The 19,784-nt window shown below is 42.1% G+C and overlaps 1 protein-coding gene across 1 annotated transcript in view; it reads right to left on the bottom strand.

Moving 5' to 3' along the window:
- Positions 1–15,578: 15,578 nt before the first annotated feature.
- The window catches only part of DRAXIN (dorsal inhibitory axon guidance protein), a 32,021-nt gene continuing 27,815 nt past the window's right edge, over positions 15,579–19,784 (bottom strand). The window contains exons 4-7 of the mRNA XM_072156434.1: positions 19,578–19,686; positions 19,250–19,327; positions 18,751–18,840; positions 15,579–17,411 (exon numbers count right to left, since the gene is read on the bottom strand). Of these exons, the coding sequence (XP_072012535.1) occupies positions 17,299–17,411; positions 18,751–18,840; positions 19,250–19,327; positions 19,578–19,686 (390 nt within the window). The 3' untranslated portion in view covers positions 15,579–17,298. The remainder of the gene's footprint in view (positions 17,412–18,750; positions 18,841–19,249; positions 19,328–19,577; positions 19,687–19,784) is intronic.

Below are 19,784 nucleotides of genomic sequence, written 5' to 3'. Positions count from 1 at the left end.
AAGCATTGATTGTGTAAGAATGGACTGCTATCAGTCAGGATCTGGTCCAGAAGTTGATTGAGAGCTGCCAGGGAGAATTGCAGAGGTCCTGAAGAAGAAGGGTCAACACTGCAAATATTGACTTGCTGTATTAACTCATTCTAACTGTCAATAAAAGCTTTTGTTACTCATAAAATGATTGCACTTGTATTTCTGTATGTGTAATACATTGTAATACATGGGATAAAACAAGATAGCCTTGGGTCTTTGTATGATCCGAGGCTGTCAAGGCAACAGATCGCCACTCCCTGATGACCTCACGGGGAGCAACGTTCAAGCCCACACGGCGGCGCCCCATGCTGCTGGCAGCTTTGCCTGAGGCGTTCTAAGGGTTAACACCCTCAATCGGTGCTAACAATGTGTAGCAAACGCCCACCTTGTATGGAGAGGGCTCAGTCCATGAGCATACATGTATCCATACATCCGCATACATCCTAATGTGACATACTATTAGGTCACATGTTGGTAAGCATTGGACAAAGCATCAGCAGATTTGGTTTCCAGTATCATCTCTATGCTGATGATACACAGCTATAAACTTCCGCATGTTGCATCACCCCTGCCTTGCAGACATTGTCCTGCCCTTTCTAGATAAACTTCATTCACTTCCTACACTAATGCAATGTTATCAGTGATTCTAGATAATCAAATTATAAGTTAGAATGTAAGCAGTGGTTCTACAAGCCAATCTCCAGGGAAACGACAGGTACACATTTTCCTTCATCGCGCACTCAGCGTGCAAGCTCCTGCCTCAGCATTGCCGGATTGAGTCAGCGGAGCTTGCAGAGGTTGCCCGTCTCCTTCCGAATTCAGTTTAAAATAATAACCCTCATCCGCAAAGCTCTGCATAATGCAGCACCTCCCTATCTCTGTTCTCTCATCTTAGTCTATCGACCAACCCATGCTTTACATAGTACCTTAAATCGAACCTCTCACGCACGTCTCCAGGACTTCTCCCAAGCCCCACCAATTCACTGGAATGACCTTCCCCAGACTTCCATAAGACTAATACCCAACCTCCAAAGTTTCAAACATGCTATTGAAACCAATTTTTTTAGGCAAGCCCATCACACTCTCTTACTGCATGAAATGTAAACTCTCTCTTTACTAACCCATAGTATGTCCCCTTCCGTCAGTTATCCGCCAAACACCAGATATATACCAAGCTCCAGGCTTCTCTGCAGTCATTTACACCTTGGATATGTATATAAGATGGCAGCTGATGGCTGGTTCAAGCATTTTATGTATTAAATGATTTAATTCTGTTCCCTTATAAAGAATGGCTGGACCATTATACAAGCTCTTATAGCTCTTGTGTCACCCCTGTAAGCCCTTGTTTTGATTTGGGGTGAACACAGGGCCAGGAGGAGAATGGGGGAGGAATGAGCACTCGTCACACCTTCTCCCTCCATAGGCAGAAAACCAACCATGCCGCATATCTGGCAAAGTATAGGACATGTCATGGTGCGGTGATGCACCATAACCTGGACCCATTAAAATCTATGGGGGCCTTGATCTGGTCACAAATCATGCGACCTGATCACGGCCTCCATTCCGGCCGTGTGAATGTACGCTAATAGATAAAAGAATTCTATTAGGCTGTCATATTTATGATATTAGTATCCTTCTACAGTGTCATGGTTCGCTGGCTATGATGAAAGACAAACCTTATAAGATTTCCAGGAAATTTGATGAAATAATGAATAAAATCATTATTGCAGTGATGGCTACTTTTATAAATGTGATTTGATTTCACTTCCTTGGACTAAAAATATCACTGGGAATGGAATTGTCCAGAGAGCAGTGAGGCACAAAATTAGTAAATCTCACTGAAAGTCATCCAGACCAGTCACATCATTATCACTGCGCCAAGGAGTCTTCACCATGACACGTGCGTCATAAACTTTGGAAGGCATATTAGATGTACCTGTACAAAATCACTTCAACTTTTCCTCATGCCCATCAACTAGCAGCCAAGTTCATTGCCAGGGTCTTCAAAAAATGAGAATGGAGAAAAGCATGGGGCATCACCTCCGCTTGCCCAGTGATCCAAGCTACCCCAACCCAGGCCCTGAGACCAGAAGTACTGATACAAAAACTATAACAGGACAGGTACACTTTCTCTTTTTTGTCACCCAGGCCTATCATTATTTTTCTAAATTCTTGGAAAACCCTTTAAAAAATTGCATTTCTCATTATTGAACTTTCATTTGTTTGTATGGTTTCAATAGAATAGCTATTTGTGTGTACTCAATAAGGTTTCCAAATTTAAAAGTTTAGAATGAATGAATGTTTAGTGGCACTTATCAGTATAACCTACCAATCACATGTGCTACCACAATACCCCTAACAACCAAGGGTTAACATTAACAACAGTTGAACAATCGGAAGTGTGGGCACCATAGAAAGTGGATATCAGGCCTATTGTACACAAATTTACATTTTTTAATAAATATCGTTAAAACACATACTGTATTACATCCATCATTAAAATATAATAAAAATATATGCGTTCAGCTAATTTCCAATATGATATTAACCTGTACTACACCAAAAAATATATAGCAAAAGAAAATATAGCTGAGAAATACAAATATGCGGACAAAGTGAAGACATATGTGGACAAAGTCAAGAAAAGTCTCTTACACAGGACTCGACTATTGCAATGTCAAGAAGGGTCCTTGTGTTGTGAAAAATAAGGTTCCAGAGATCAGGAGACGACGAAGCATTGGTGCGACACGCGCATCAGGGTGCATCTCTGATTGTCTGTTGTCTGCCTTTCACCATGCCTGTGGGTAAGTGTGACATAGATCCTTGGAACCTATAATACCGTAAGGTACCTCCGGCTTATTGAACTATCAATTTCTATCGTACTGTTGTAACTTTACCCCTATTTTTTGTCCTATTTTTGGACATATTATTTTTGACTATTAAATTTGACACACCTAGACTTCGGGGCATACGGAAGGGGGGTCTTTGGTCCTTTGTGGTGGTCTCACGTTCCATCTGGGACGTCCTGTTTCCCTCATATACCGATTTTTCCCAGTCTTTTGGGAGTTATATGTGTATTTATCTGTATGGATTGTTAATAAAGGAGATATACCGTATATACTCGAGTATAAGCCAACCCGAGTATAAGCCGAGGCCCCTAATTTTACCACAAAATACTGGAAAAACCTGTTGACTCGAGTATAAGCCGAGGGTGGGAAATGCATTGGTCCCAGCCCCTCCAGTATATAGCCAGCCAGCCCCTGCCCCAGTGTATATAGCCAGCCAGCCCCTGCCCCAGTGTATATAGCCAGCCAGCCCCTTCCCCAGTGTATATAGCCTGCCAGACCCTGCCCCAGTGTATATAGCCAGCCAGCCCCTTCCCCAGTGTATATAGCCTGCCAGCCCCTGCCCCAGTGTTTATAGCCTGCCGCCGCTGCCGGAAAGATAGCACAGAAGATATGCAGGGGTCGCCGGAAAGGTGAGTTTAGATATATTTATTTTTTTGACTCGAGTATAAGCCGAGTTTGGATTTTTCAGCACATTTTTTGTGCTGAAAAACTAGGCTTATACTCGAGTATATAAGGTATACTTTTCTAAATATTTTGCAGCTCTCTTTTTTGGTGTTCACATATGTGTCGATAATTCCAGAAATTACTGGAGGCGTTAGATCCTTTTCATAACAGACACATATGGCACCAGGCGGACCCCAATGACTATAATCAGGGGCTGAGGCTGTGAATGAGTCTGCCTGTGGTATTTTGTCCAGCATTTTTGATGCAATCTGCAGCAAAAGCTCCTATATATATGTGAACATTGCCTTACCAGGAATGAAGCATCTGCCAATGGCAGCTTATTGTTGGTTTGTGTACAGTACATTCTAGAGCTAGTAGAAGTAGGTAATGGTTCAGTATAAAATATGTCCTAGAAATAAATACACAAACAATATCACAGGGAATACAAATCCTTTACTGCCACATACGCTGTACTGCATGTGAGGAAATCATCTGATGTCTTCACCCCCTCTGTCATCAACAACCCATGACTGATCGGAAGAAAGATGCTTTTGTTAACTAACCACAATCGTAGCAAAGCTGCGCACACCAATGTGTCGGAGCTAATTTACTGTGTAACTGCTGTTAAAGGGACATTAATCCTGCAGCCTGTTTTCCATAGTTATTGGCCATTCAGGCTGCAGAGAAATGGACTGTGTTTATCAATTAGTATAGCCTCTGTTTTAACACAATGCTAGGTCCAGTGCAAATGTTACAAGGAGGACCCTCACTAAAGGCAATAGTGCCTGTATATGTTGAATATGTGATTTGGGCTCTTTGGGCGGTCATCAGGTCTTTTAGGCTTGTGTTGGTCCTAAGGAAGCTCAAATCAACTAGATTTTATATTACCCTGCACAATTAATAAGGAGATGGCTCTTCACTTCTCATGCATGTACCGAATGCCTTCTTCTGACACTATATACAGCCCGATACCTCCAACAGGCGAGGTGGACGAAGGCCCCTAGAATCACCCGGTGGAGGAACTTGGGAGGAGGGGGTTGGGGCATACTTCTGCTGAAGGATCCTGGGGAGAAGAGGAGCCACAGGGAGAGTCAAAAGGTAAGTACCAAGTTTACTTTTTTATGTGCTGGGGTAGTGTGCTGGGTTAACTATATACTAGGGGGGTAGTGTGCTTGATGCCTATATACTGGGGGATAGTGTGCTGGGCTACCTATATACTAGGGGATAGTGTTCTGGATACTTGTATACTGTAGGTCAGTGTGCTGGGCTACCTACATACTGGGGGACAATGTCCTGGCTACCTATATACTGGGGGGGGGGCTTAGAAGTGTGCTTGCTACATATATACCGGGGAGGCAATGTGGTGGCTGCCTATATACTGGGGGGCAGTGTGCTAGGCTACCTATGTACTGGGGGGGCAGTGTGCTGGGCTACCTATGTACTTGGGGGGCGGTGTGCTGGGTGACCTTTATTCTAGGAGGCAGTGTGGATACCTATATGCTGGGGGAGGGCAGTGTGCTGGCTACTTATATTGTGTTTGTGTGGGTGGGGGCCCTGGCTACCTATACAGTGGGGTTGGGCTTGGCAGAATGCTGGCTACCTAAATACTGGGTGGGGAGGCAGTGTGCTTGCTACCTTTATAGTGGGGGCTTTAATAATAGTAATCTTTATTTATATAGCTCCATCATATTCAGTAGCCTTGACAGTCTGGTGGAATTCTATATACGGGCAGGAAATGTGCTGGATAAATATACACTGGGGGGGATTTTTATCATGTTTTCAAGCTGCTGTTTTAAATATTCATTGTTTGAATTCTTTGAATATATATATATATATATATATATATATATATATATATATATATATATATGTACTGTACAGACCAAAAGTTTGGACACACCTCCTCATTCAAAGAGTTTTCTGTACACAGTACCCCCATAATGAATAAATACATGCAGTCCCCAATTGTATTCACTATCATTTTATTAATATATTTATTCATACTGTGCATAAATTCTAGATAGATAGATACTGTTCCCCCACTACTAAATGCCATCCTCTCTTTATTAGATATATATATATATATACTGTGCCCCTCTCTATTAGATATATATATACACTCACCGGCCACTTTATTAGGTACACCTGTCCAACTGCTCGTTAACACTTAATTTCTAATCAGCCAATCACATGGCGGCAACTCAGTGCATTTAGGCATGTAGACATGGTCAAGACAATCTCCTGCAGTTCAAACCGAGCATCAGTTTGGGGAAGAAAGGTGATTTGAGGGCCTTTGAACGTGGCATGGTTGTTGGTGCCAGAAGGGCTGGTCTGAGTATTTCAGAAACTGCTGATCTACTGGGATTTTCACGCACAACCATCTCTAGGGTTTACAGAGAATGGTCCGAAAAAGAAAAAACATCCAGTGAGCGGCAGTTCTGTGGGCGGAAAAGCCTTGTTGATGCCAGAGGTCAGAGGAGAATGACTCAAATTGCCACCCGTTACAACCAAGGTAGGCAGAATAGCATCTCTGAATGCACAGTACATCGAACTTTGAGGCAGATGGGCTACAGCAGCAGAAGACCACACCGGGTGCCACTCCTTTCAGCTAAGAACAGGAAACTGAGGCTACAATTTGCACAAGCTCATCGAAATTGGACAGTAGAAGATTGGAAAAACGTTGCCTGGTCTGATGAGTCTCGATTTCTGCTGTGACATTCAGATGGTAGGGTCAGAATTTGGCGTCAACAACATGAAAGCATGGATCCATCCTGCCTTGTATCAACGGTTCAGGCTGGTGGTGGTGCCGTCATGGTGTGGGGAATATTTTCTTGGCACTCTTTGGGCCCCTTGGTAGCAATTGAGCATCGTTGCAAAGCCACAGCCTACCTGAGTATTGTTGCTGACCATGTCCATCCCTTTATGACCACAATGTACCCAACATCTGATGGCTACTTTCAGCAGGATAATGCGCCATGTCATAAAGCTGGAATCATCTCAGACTGGTTTCTTGAACATGACAATGAGTTCACTGTACTCAAATAGCCTCCACAGTCACCAGATCTCAATCCAATAGAGCATCTTTGGGATGGGGTGGAACGGGAGATTCGCATCATGGATGTGCAGCCGACAAATCTGCGGCAACTGTGTGATGCCATCATGTCAATATGGACCAAAATCTCTGAGGAATGCTTCCAGCACCTTGTTGAATCTATGCCACTAAGAATTGAGGCAGTTCTGAAGGCAAAAGGGGGTCCAACCCGTTACTAGCATGGTGAACCTAATAAAGTGGTAAAGTGAGTGTATATATAGTACAGACCAAACGTTCTCAACAAAATCTCTCATTCAAAGAGTTTTCTGTATTTTCATGACTATAAAAATTGTAGATTCACACTGAAGACATCAAAACTATGAATTAACATATGTTGAATTATATAATTAACAAAAAAGTGTAAAACAACTGAAAATATGTCTTATATTGTAGGTTCTTCAAAGTAGCCTTTTGCACACTCTTGGCATTCTCTTCATGAGCTTCAAGAGGTAGTCACCTGAAATGGTCTTCCAACAGTCTTGAAGGAGTCCCCAGAGATGCTTCGCACTTTCACTCTGCGCTCCAGCTCACGCCAAACCATATCGATTGGGTTCAGGGTGACTGAGGAGGCCAGGTGCAAAGTTAGTCCAACCAAACGTAAACCCGGTGGAATAGTAGCAGCTGCAAGATGCTGTGGTAACCAAGCTGGTGCAGTATACCTTCAATTTTGAATAAATTCCCAAAAATGTCACCAGCAAAGCAACCCCCCCCCCCCATCACACCTCCTCCTCCATGCTTCACGGTGGGAACCAGTTATGTAGAGTCCATTCGTTCACCTTTTCTGCATCGCACAAAGACACCATGGTTGGAACCAAACATCTCAAATTTGGACTCATCAGACCAAAGCACAGATTTTCACTGGTCTAATGTCCATTCCCTGTGTTCTTTAGGCTGCATTCACACAAATGCGTGATTTCTCCAGTCCTGTATTTCCATGCCATATGAGACCGTACATACGTAACGTTTTTCATCCCTATGCAGTGTGCATTTAACCCATATTTAACATATTTATACATCTCCATAGACTTCTAAGGACATACGGAACTGAAATACGGGAGAAAAGAGGACATGCTTTTATACGGCCACTATACGGTACGGTGTAAACAATGGCAATGTAAATGGCTGGACGTATTGTCCAATGAATGTGGCCGTATTTAACACGTAAAAAAACGGTATGGCATGAATAGCATAAGGCCATTTTCATACGTGTGAATGCAACGTTAGCCCAAACAAGTCTCTTGTGCTTGTTGTCTGTCCTTAGCAGTGGTTTCCTAGCAGCTATTTTACCATGAAGGCTGCAGCATACAGTCTCATCTTACCAGTTGTTGTAGAGATTTGTCTGCTGCTAGAACTCTGTGTGGCATTGACCTTGTCTCTAATCTGCTGTTAACCTGCGATATCTGAGGCTGTTGACTCGGATGAACTTATCCTCGGCAGCAGAGGTGACTCTTGGTCTTCCTTTCCTGGGGCATCCACATGTGAGGCAGTTTCTTTGTAGCGCTTGATGGTTTTTGCAACTGCACTTGGGGACACTTTCAAAGTTTTCCCAATTTTTTGGACTGACTGACTGTCTTAAAGTAATGACAGCCATTACTAGCCATTATTACGTAATCGGCAGCTGTAGATTCTGCCTGAACAATAGAGGGTTAAGTGGATGTGATTCTGTCTACCAATTGTATTGCACTGTGTACACTGGAGTGTAATTGGAGAGTCAGCCACCATCTGACCAGGTTAACAAAACCCCTTGACAGGGAGGGGCTAGAATCTAGCTCTCCTGAGTTCCAGAAACCACTTAGAGCACATGTTCTTACTACAGGTCTCTTAGGCCTTAGCTCTCACTATAGAGCACATCCTGTCACAGAGGAGAGAAACAGTGTCTGTGCACAATCAGCACTAACACTCAGCTAAACCCAGGATAAAAGCTGCAGTTTCCACAGCTGAACACAGCTCCATCCCAGCCTGCATCTGCTACCAGGCTGGTGACCCTCCATGATTCTCCATGACCACTCCAGTAATCCGGAATCTCCAGTAATCCGGAATCTGTTCCAAGATCGTTTTGGAATTTTGCCTGCAGTTGTTCTAATAAAGAACTGTGAGTTATTTTGCACTACATTGCCTACGTCTATTCCCTGGATAAGGCTGTACCACCATGGGCTCCCCTTCCATTACCCAGAGACATATCTTATATACACTCAGGGGTTTCCCCTCTCCCTCCATATTTCTTGCACACACCACCTGCTGGAGACCTGTCAGGCTGTAGGACTGCACTCCGGTCCCCATACCAAGCACCATGACATCAGCGTCCCTAGGCCGCAGTCGCCAGCCACTCCGGTATCCTGGGCCCTGGCTGCCTCAAGGCCCCAAGAAAAGGTTAGGCCCCGGTGGGGGATGTTGCATATGTATTTTTTGAGATCCGCCCTGTACAACAAATTAGATAGAAACTGCCCTGATATACATTCAGTTGCAAAGGTATTTATATCCTGTGCGTTTTTCTCATTTTTAAATGTTACATCTACAAACTCAGATATATTTTATTGGTATTTTAAGTGATTGAGAAACACCAAGTATTTTAAGTATACACTGATAACACTAAATAAAACCCAGTAAGTCAAATTGCAATAAGAAATGATTAACAGTACACAGGATAGGAGTAGTAGTTTTGTACTGTGTCCAAATATACAGGAAACGCGTAGTATAACTGTGGTAAGCCATTAGTGTATACACAAAATAGGAATAGTAAAAATGATCAGTGCTCATGTATACAAAACAGAAGTAGTTGTACTGTGCAGTGCCCACATATACATACAATTAGTGGTACTGTGCTGTGCCCTTAACCCCTTTCCACACCTTGACGTGATTCTACGTCATAGGATGCGGGTCGTTCCCGCACCTTGACGTAGAATCACGTCATGGCGATCGCCCAGGATCAGAAGCTGAGCCCTTGCGATCGCCCCGGGATGCCAGAGGTACGCGGTAGCTGGGATCCCGAAGTAACAGCCGGGATTGCGACTATCGCGATCCCGACTGTTTAACCCTGTAGACGCCGCGGTCATAGTGACCGCGGTGTCTATGGTGCATCCGCGCAACGATCGGCACCCTCCGTGCAGGGCACGGTGGTGCCGATCGTTACCATGGCAACCCTGAGTTCTGATCAGGACCCCAGGGCTGCCTGTAGTACCTGCCTGTTAGGATCGTGCACTGTGCACGATCTAACAGTGCAGCTGTCAGCCTATGCAGAATGCATAGGCTGACTATGTAATATGCTGCAATACATTAGTATTGCAGCATATTACAATGAACAAGTGATCAAATGATCACTTGTTCATGTCCCACAGTAAAAAAAAAGTTAAAAAAAAGTGCAACTAAAAAAAAATTCTTTAAAAAGAATAAAAGTCCCCTTAAGTTCCATCCCATGCAGTAATCATATAAAACATAAAAAAGTGAAAATCACCAAAAAAACACAACACAATGTCCGTAACAACCCGTCCAATAAAATAAAATGGTCACTGAACCCGTACGGTGAACGCCGTAAAAAACACACACAAAAAAACCTCACAAAAATTATTACATTTTCACATCTGACCGCATAAAAAGTGTATAAAAAATGATCAAAAAGTAAAATGTACCCCATCATGATACCAAGAAAAAGTACAGCTTGTCCCGCAAAAAATAAGCTCTAAACCAGCTCTGTAAACAAAAAAATATAAATGTTCTGCCCATTGTTACATGGCGATATAAAAACAAGCAAATTTCTCACAAAATGAGTTCTATATTCTGCAAAACAAGTTAACCATAAAAAAGCCATATAAATGGGGTATCACCGTAATCATGATAACCCATAGAATAAAGATAACACATTATTTTTATGGTACGGAGAACGTCCGAGGAAAAAAATGCTAAAAACCATAAGCAAGAATTAATGTATTTTTTTAACCACCACCAGGAAAGAGTTAATAAAATCTGATTATTAGCTATTGAGCCCCCCCGTATTATGTACCTGAAAAGTGGATCTCATCCACAAAAAAATAATCCCCCATATGTCCAAATTATAAAAAATAAACATTTTATAGCCTGTAAGATGTGACATTGCAGATCTGCTCTGAATGGCGCCTCCTTCCGTTCTATGCCCGGCTGTGCACCCATACACCAGTCACCACCATATATGGGGCATCCTCTGACTCGGGAGACATTGGGTATCAAACTTTGTGGGGTTTTTTGTTATTTAATACTTTGTGACAGTTTAATTTTTGGCCAAAATTAATATATTGCCTAAAAAAAATGACAGCTTGTAAATTAGACCTCCATTTTGTTTTAACCACAGTGAAGCATCTAAAGGGTTAACATACTTCTTAAAGTTGATTTTTTACACATTGAGGGGTGTAGTTTCTAAAATGGCATAACTTATGGGGGGGTTACTGCTGTTTAGGCCTCTTAAAGTTAGTTAAACCTGAGCAGGTGTCTCTAAATAAGGGTTTTGGCGTTTTTCATAAAAATGAGAAAAATTGCTCCCAAAATTCTGAACCTCCTAACAACCTAGAAAAGAGAGAGGATGCATAAAACCCTTGTGTCGATATAAAGCAGACATTCGGGAAATGTTAGTTATAAAGTTACTTGGGTTCTATGACTATCTGCCTGAAAAGCAGAACATTTTGAACTATGAAAATGAAGAATTTTTAGAAATTTTTGCCAAATTTAAATTTTTTTCATAACTAAACACAAAAGATATCATCAAAATTTTCATATTACTTTGAAGTACAATGTGTGACGGTAAAACAATCTCAAAATCCCCTGGATATGTTAAAGCGTCAAAAAATGACACAGGGCAAATTTTAAAAATCAGGCCTGGTCCTAAAGGTCTAAAATGGCTTAGACATGAAGGGGTTAATGTATATGCAGGATACAAATAGACAGACACTGCACCCAACTCTATCTGTGCTCTGTGAATTGATGGGACTATATGGAGGTTCACAGTTGTCATAGGGCCTGGTGCAGCTGCTCCCTGTGCCATACACTTAAAACGGTCATGTCCGATATGATCCATAATTTATTTCACAAAACTCCAGTTCTTGGAATCTCTGGCAATAAGCAACAGAAAATGTCACACAGCTTTTCCAGACTTTTAAGTTTGCTTCTGATCAATGTTTTTAAAGATCTGCCATTCAAGTCTATGGAAAAGCTGTTAGCACGAAGCCGGCTGCAAGTATAGGCGCAGTGCGGCCATGACAGGCAGGGATGAGAGAATAGAAAATGATTGGTGGAGTGGTCTTGGGGGGTGGAGATTTTAGTGCTAAGTTGATAGGTGGGTTTGAACAAGGGGGAGGAGATAGTGAGGGATTTATATAGGAGAAGTAGGAAGGGCAGCCATCTTTTGGCTTGAGAAAATTCCTTTCATCTCCAATCTTACCGAGTCAGCAATTGCCTGGGTCATGTGATAGTACCAGCATTTCCCCAGAGCTGGTATACCTAGAACAAAATAGAAGAGTAGAGTTTTTATTTTGTGTGTGTGTAAGTTTTTTTTTATTGTACAGCCACAAAATTTCTTGTGCTACTACAACTCCATCAGTGCGGCTATAACTCTTCACAGGTGCTTTGTGCTATGACCCAGCATACAGTATTGCCATTATTATTAATTGCCTCTCCAGCACACGTCCTGTACACATAGCTGACAGCGTCCTCCCATATGGTAAGGGTACTTTACTCAGCAGAGGTCTCTGAACCACAGCAAATTCCCTAAGCCTCCGGTATGAAATTGTTCATAAATGCTAAAATTAACCCTAGACACTTTTTAAGACTTAAATGTCAGTGCAACTTCTACCTAATAGTGTATGGCTTTTGCTGAAGCTCACTGTATGCTCTCAGAGCTTTCCTTAGGTTTACCAATTTCCGGTAAAGTCAGGTTACAACTAACAGCTCACACAAAGATTGTAACCCATTTTTTTGTGATGGGTTTTCAATCTCTAATGGAAAATTTGGACACATTGGGGCACATTTACTTACCCGTCCCATTGCGATCCCCAAGGTGCATTGTATGACGAGGATTTGGAGCTGCTGCGATTCACTAAGATCGTGCATCCAAATTCCTGTATGTGTCGCTTCCCTGGTCAGGTCCGCCGGAGTTCACCATCTTCTTCCCGCTGTATGTGAGTGCGTGTATTGCGACACAACTTGAATTTTTAATTCCGTGGTTTGTCCGAATCAGTCAGGTTGTCCGACGGCAACGCTCCCAGATTTGTGTCGCATGAAAGCCGGCACCGATGCGCCACAATCTGATCGAGTGCGACAAAAACCCAGGGCAATTCAGGGCAAATCGGAAATATTTGGGAAACTCGACAGAAATGCGTCTGACAGACCCGTAGTAAAAGTGCCCCATTATTAACATATGGACAGAAGTTTAGCAAGGGGAGCTGGGGGGGGGGTTGTTTATTGCAATGTTCTGCATCAGGCTCTGCATCAGCTCATGTTTGTGAAGTTCTGCAGCAGCTGTGGTGTGTATTATGTTGATTTGCAGCAGTTGAAGGTTTTTAGTTGAGATGTACTTCAGCAGCTGAGGTGTGTAACGTTAGGTTCCGCAGTAGCTAACTTGTATATTGTGATGTTCTACAGCAGCTAAAGTTTGCATTGCGATGTTCTTCAGCAGCTTGACCGAGGAGATTAGGCCGTATTCTAACTGCTTTTTTTTTTTTTCAAGTTTTTGACCCCCCTGGTTTTCATAGTTAACTATGGTATATGGTAGGATGTTGCTGGGTGTTGGAAACTCTCACACCCTGAGAATGCAGATAGAGATAATTATTAGATTGACGGGTGAGGTGCCAGGGGTGAAATGGAAGCTAAAGATGTGACAGAATTCTTTTTCTTATATGTGAAACCTGTAGGGCTCATTCACACAACAAACCCTGCTGTTGATTTTCCACAAGAAAAACATGACCTATATTCCAGCCAGAATCTGTGATGAAGCCATTAATATGGAGCATTCTGGTCAAAAGTCATCACGTGACCCATAAGTATAGCTCTCAAATGCCGCAGATTTTCACCGCTGTTGGGGCGATTGTCCCATTGTGTCCCACTTTGTCCCACCTCCTTCTCCCAGTTCCAAAACACTGCAGCTGCAGAGCAGTCAAGGCATCGGGGCCAGGATTGACATCAGCTTCCTGCTACCTCTATACATGTCTGCTTCTCCTCTTTAGTATGGAGGTAACACCTACCTCAGGCTGTTCCCGCCCCCTCCGTCGAGTCAACTCAGAACCGGAAGAAAAGGAGGAAACAGAAGTGTGGCGGGGGAACAAGGGTATGGTAAGTAACATTTTTTCAGAGACAGGAGAGGAGCCACAATATGAGGGGTTGAGAGCAGGGGGCCACAATGTGAGTGGGGTATGAGAGAGGGCACAATATGAGGGGATGGAGGACAAGGAGGCCACAATATGAGGGGGATGGAGGACAAGAAGGCCACAATATGAGGGGGATGGAGGACAGGGGCCACAATATTAGGGAGAGATGAGGGGGCCATAATGTCTGGAGGATGGAGGATACATGGTGGCCAATATAAATGGAATGAAGGACTGGGAAGAGGAGGAAGAGGGAGACCACTTTGTTGAAGAAATAGGACACAATGTGAGGAGGAGAGGGGCAGGAGGATAGAAAACTAGGGCAGTAAAAGTGGGAGACCAAAACTAAAGGCAGGATAAAATTAAAGAGGGGGTATTATATGTTGTTGATTTGCATTAGGGGGTATTAAATGGGTGCATAGGGGATTGGACAGAGGAAGGGGGCATTATAGTATGTAGGGGACATTAAGGCCCATATTATACTATACTTGGGGTTGTGACTTGTGATTTATAATATATTAAGGGGCTTTTTGTGCCCCTCTCTAACCCACACATTGGGTTGTATGCACAAACAATGAACCTAAATGTCCAATGACAGTAGTAACCTATAAATATGTTTCAAATCCACTGCTCACTGCACTAGGGATGGATCCTACTGAAATGTTATAAATGTCTGATAAGTTAGGTGTCAGCGGTTGATGTTACCGATACATTGTAAAGTTCTGACAGATGAGGTCCTGGTGAAACTATCCATGGAAACATAAAGTGGTGTTCCCCTTCAAGGATATTTATGGCATTTATACCAGTGAATACTGGTCCCACCTCTGGGATGTGCACCCATCTAGCGAATAAGGTTTTTACAGAAGGGAGGCTTCTGTAAGTGGAGAAGTGATTCTGAATGCATGGCTCTAGGGGCGTAACTAGAAGAGGCAGGGCCCCTTGCGGAAGCCTTCTAGTTATGCCGCCCATCCCACTTAAAAAAATATACTTATTTCTATACTCACACATGCGAGTTACAATCACACATTTATACACTCATGCGCACACATATTGATCATATATGCACACATACAGTACATACACACACAACATACAGCATATATACATCACTTATATGTATTATATGTAATATATTATTTTAGTGTGTCAGGTCAGATGATGGGGCCCCATGACACAGCAGACCCCAAAGCAGCTGCTATGGCTACTACCACTGTAGTTGCACCCCTGTATGGCTTTCTCCATTTACTACTGTTACAGTTCCAAATAAAGGCGAGCAGGTCGGCACCATAGAAGGCAGCTACCATTTTAATTGTCTTCCAACTTTCTTGTACCCTAAAAAAACCTTCTAAAATATGCAATGATTTAGGACACTCGTTTGGGAAATGCCATAATTGAGCAGATTTTGGAAAAGCAAAGATGGCTCTCATTTGTCCCCTAACATGCTCATAACATTGATCTGTACATCACTGCAGAATATGATGGCGCTATATAATTTTTTTCATTACCGTATATACTCGAGTATAAGCAGAGTTTTTCAGCAACAAAAATTGCTGTATACTGGGAGGATATTAATGTTTGATACAATTTTCATTCATCCAAGAAATAACAAACAAGACAACAGCCTGATAATTAATACTTTATTTACATAGAAAAATCACATTAATAAGCACCGGATCACCATGTTAGCTTTTTATTTGTAATCTGATCTACAAAACTATCTGCGGGCACCTACTGTTTTCATCTACCTTTCTTACACAAATGTTAAACACAGTGCAGACTCGTCTCCGGGGTGTACGCAATGTACAATTCATTCACTTTACAGAAATCTAAGTCACAAAATATAAGTATCGCTCACAGTATCCCCTCCAGCTTAACAACATCTACATGACTGGTCTTGATAGGTTATTGCTGGGAACCTACTTGATACCCTATACACTATAAACCGTATAAACGGTGATTCCCAGGCCTAACATGGCATCGAGCTGAAAGTTCCTTTGTACCCACAGGATTTGGACAACTAGTTATGCCAAGTGATTTCAAAATAGACTGGGGTAGCAGGGTAGCTTAGGGGCTCAAGGTGGCAATGGCCTACTGGCACTTGCCTTGTGTTGCTTCTCTGAATACATGGGTCCCTATAAACCTATACTTGCAGTCCCCGGGTTACGTACAAGAAAGGTTCTTCGGGTTTGTTCTTAAGTTGAATTTGTATGTAAGTCGGAACTCTATATTTTAAAATGGTAGCTCCAGAAAAAAAAACATTTGCCCCAGTGACAACTGGATTGTCAAATTTTTTTTGCTGTAATGGGACCAAGGATTATGAAAAAAAATCTTCATTACGGACACCTTATAGCTGATCATTGCAGCCTGAATGTAAAGCATCCAGAGAGCTTCACCAGAGGTCACAGTGGTCAGAGAGGTCCCTCAGTAACTAGGGGGTCGCCTGTATGTTGGGCCGCCTGATGAATTCAGCTCCTTGTATTTTGGCTAATGTATTATGTAGTGATCCAATGATACCACCTTGTCATGTTGAGAAGCCCCATTGTAAATGTTCACTAAATAACAACCTTCTTGGTGGTAGATGTACCTGGCAAAGCAAGGTGATAAAGAATATGAGTCATTAGAGTCCTGGCTGTGTAGCTGTTCCAGTATTGAGTACATTTGTAAACGTATGTAAATAGTAGAGAGAGAATACATTATTGTAGATTGTCTGTTTAGGACTCTAGGAAGCTGGATTAACTGTTATAACCACCAAATCTTAGTGATGTAAGATGGATAACAACCCCAGTGAGAGCTGAAATTTCTATATATATAAAACATATAAGCCATGGAACAGCTGATAATAACAGCTTTAACAGACAGCTCAAATTATGGGGATTTTATAAGATTAGAAGTAGTGACGTTTCTGCAACAAATAAGCAGATACTTTAAGGACATAGAGTTACTTCATATAACATGGATTATTCATTTTTTGAGGAGTAGCACCCTTCAGGACCTGTAGGGGTCACTATATCCTGTTGCACATCTATATCATTTCTTGGTGAAAGCTGTGTATATGATTCCAGACCCACATGAAGGTTTCTTCTTTGAAATTTCAGCAACATCTTTTATTTTCAATGACATCATCTGATTCTCTCTGCCATTAGAATACAGTTACTGATAATTTCAAGTATAGTCCAAAATAAGCCTCTGTCAATTTTGCCCTAATAACTGGAATTTCAATGTACAAATTTGTCCTTTTCACTCTTGATAAATGGCAGTAAGGTATGTGAGCTACATAGTTGTGTGGGCATAAATGGATGCCAGGTCTCCCAGCTATTGTTGCACTGGATTGTTCTTATCCAACTCAGACAGAAATAAATGATCCCTGATCTTTGTTGATGGACTCGGGCTCAACACATCGTCCTTTCCTCCTAGTTACCCTTTGATTGCGGTGGAATTTTGCATAGCAGCGGAGTCCTGGATGAAATGGAAGAAATGTCAGATCTCATAAACTTAAAGGAAATTTACCATCAAAATCCATCATTAAAACCAGGGACACTTACTCATAGCTCCAGGCACTGTGGTAATCTTCTTATATTTATCCATGGCCTCCTACCTTCTAAAATCAACTTTTAGAATTATGCTAATGAGCTCAAGGGGCTACCCAAGCCCCTCTGTGATCTGGCTTTACAGACAGTTACACTGTCTCAACCATTCCCCCTGCTTCCTCAGCACAAGTGCAGAGGTAGCACCCGATTTCCTGTAACCCATTCCATGCCATACTATTACTCTGCCTGTAAGCCCTCTCCATACAGAATAGCAGTTTGCTGCATTATGCTGCAAACACCCGCTGTTAACACTCACCGTCTGTTCTGGCACTGATTGTAGGTGTTAACCATTTAAATGGTTACAGGGTATACAGTTTGAGAAAATATAAAAGGTAATACTTATCCTGGGGTACCTGCTGGGCATGCAGCAATGACTATCTACATCATTCACCCAACTGCCACAACCATTGGTCACCGTGGAGATGTACATGCACACCACTGGACTGCTAAGGTCACACAAATGATGTATGATGATCATCATTGCAAGTAGGGACCACCAGTGCATCTCCAGTATGTCTCTCTCCCTATCTCCATTAGTGCTTACAAGGGAGTATGAACATCATATGATACACAGGGAAATTCTGAACACAGTAGACACAGATACTAGAGGAGGCAGGGTGTGCGTCTGGTGTCTTGTAGGGACTCACCTATTAAATCACTGCACAAATTATTACTTTCCCACCTAAGTTAAAATATGAGAGAATGCTTGAGGAGCCTACAACGTACAATTCAATTACAAAGTAAAGTCCTGCAGGCAGCTCATTCATAATGGATTCCATTATAGTCAATGGGATCTTTTGGGCACCAATTTTATTTTACCTTAATGGGCTTTTGTATACCAAAGGCAAAGTGCCCCATAGATGAGATTATGATGGGCCACCATTATGGTGTAAGGTTTTACTTTTTTTTATATATGGTGTGAAGTTTTGGACAGGAGGGCCTCTTCTATAACCATTGGGTCAATTATTTTGTTTGTCTACAACACAGCTGCTCTATAGTGGGGACTCCTGCATCCAGTGGGGACTCCTGCCACCTAATAACCATGCCAATCAATAGGTGCCTCAATAGGTGACTCTCACATTCACTATATACCCTGCTTGCTTATAAATATGCTTATCTAGACTATATTTCACTTCTTCTGCATCCACAAGGTTGCTCTGACTTTACTGGAAGACTCATTAAGTGTGTGAAAAGCGAGCTCTACTGACCTTCAGTGCACATGCAGTCATCGTAACACTTGTTATTAAGCCCCCGGTTGTGAGGCTTGCAGAGATGTTCTCGTAAATCACAGCAAGATCCTGGGGACAGAAGATCCACAATACAATAAATACTCGGCAATAAAAATGTAACCTAAGGACATATTGGCTAAGCACTCATCTGAAATGAAAGGAGAAATCCTTTTTTTCACCACCAAATCTACCAGACAAAATATATAAAACTGTCTGGATACATAACTATTGTGCCTATCTTTTTCTGCAAAGGTACTTTGTAAAGACTGAGTCTGCACTACTGAGATTGCACTTCTTATGACAGTGTGCTTCTAAATTCTGTCCAGTTCTGTCATCAAAATCTTCTGTGTACCCAAATATTAACTAATAACATCCTGCCGGGCTCGGCTAAAATTCATTATCAGAAGCCACAAGAGGTTACCATTGCAATTACAATACATATTCACTCACACTTCAGATAATGTAAAAGTTTTACTACCTGGAAGACAATCAAGATGATGATCGCATGGTTCCTCTTCACCCACTGAGGTTGAATTTAGTTTTTCTTGCTGTTTACCTGAAGTAGCAAGTATATATAATAGGGGTAGACATTTTATATATCCATGGGGCATATAAACCTAGTGAAATGGGGCAGCAGTCACATCTGTATCAGTTTAATCAATGGACTTACAAAGATCTGACAGAGCAGACTACTTCTGTCAGTCTCCATGCATCTTCTTCTACAATAGGTAACTGCTCAATTTTCATGTATTTTATGTATATGTATTTTGTATCTTTAGGCCACTCCCATATGTCACTTTATTTACCTTTCTTTTGTGATGGCCATGTATCAGGTTTCATGTCCTCATAATCGGTCCAATCAAACATGGTCATGTCTAGTGTAGGCATCACATCTCCTGCCTTTTTTCCATGGGACTGTAAGACAAAACATGAAGTGAGTATGCATATATTCCTAATTTGTCTGTACAGTCAGAATCATGTCAAAACTTCTCTGTTGAAGTTGTAAATGATAA

Source organism: Engystomops pustulosus, chromosome 6 (genome assembly GCF_040894005.1).
Source record: "Engystomops pustulosus chromosome 6, aEngPut4.maternal, whole genome shotgun sequence".
In the NCBI taxonomy this organism is placed as follows: Eukaryota; Metazoa; Chordata; class Amphibia; order Anura; family Leptodactylidae; genus Engystomops; species Engystomops pustulosus.
Note: the sequence above shows the minus strand (reverse complement) of the source record. Positions and strands in the feature narration are given on the sequence as shown.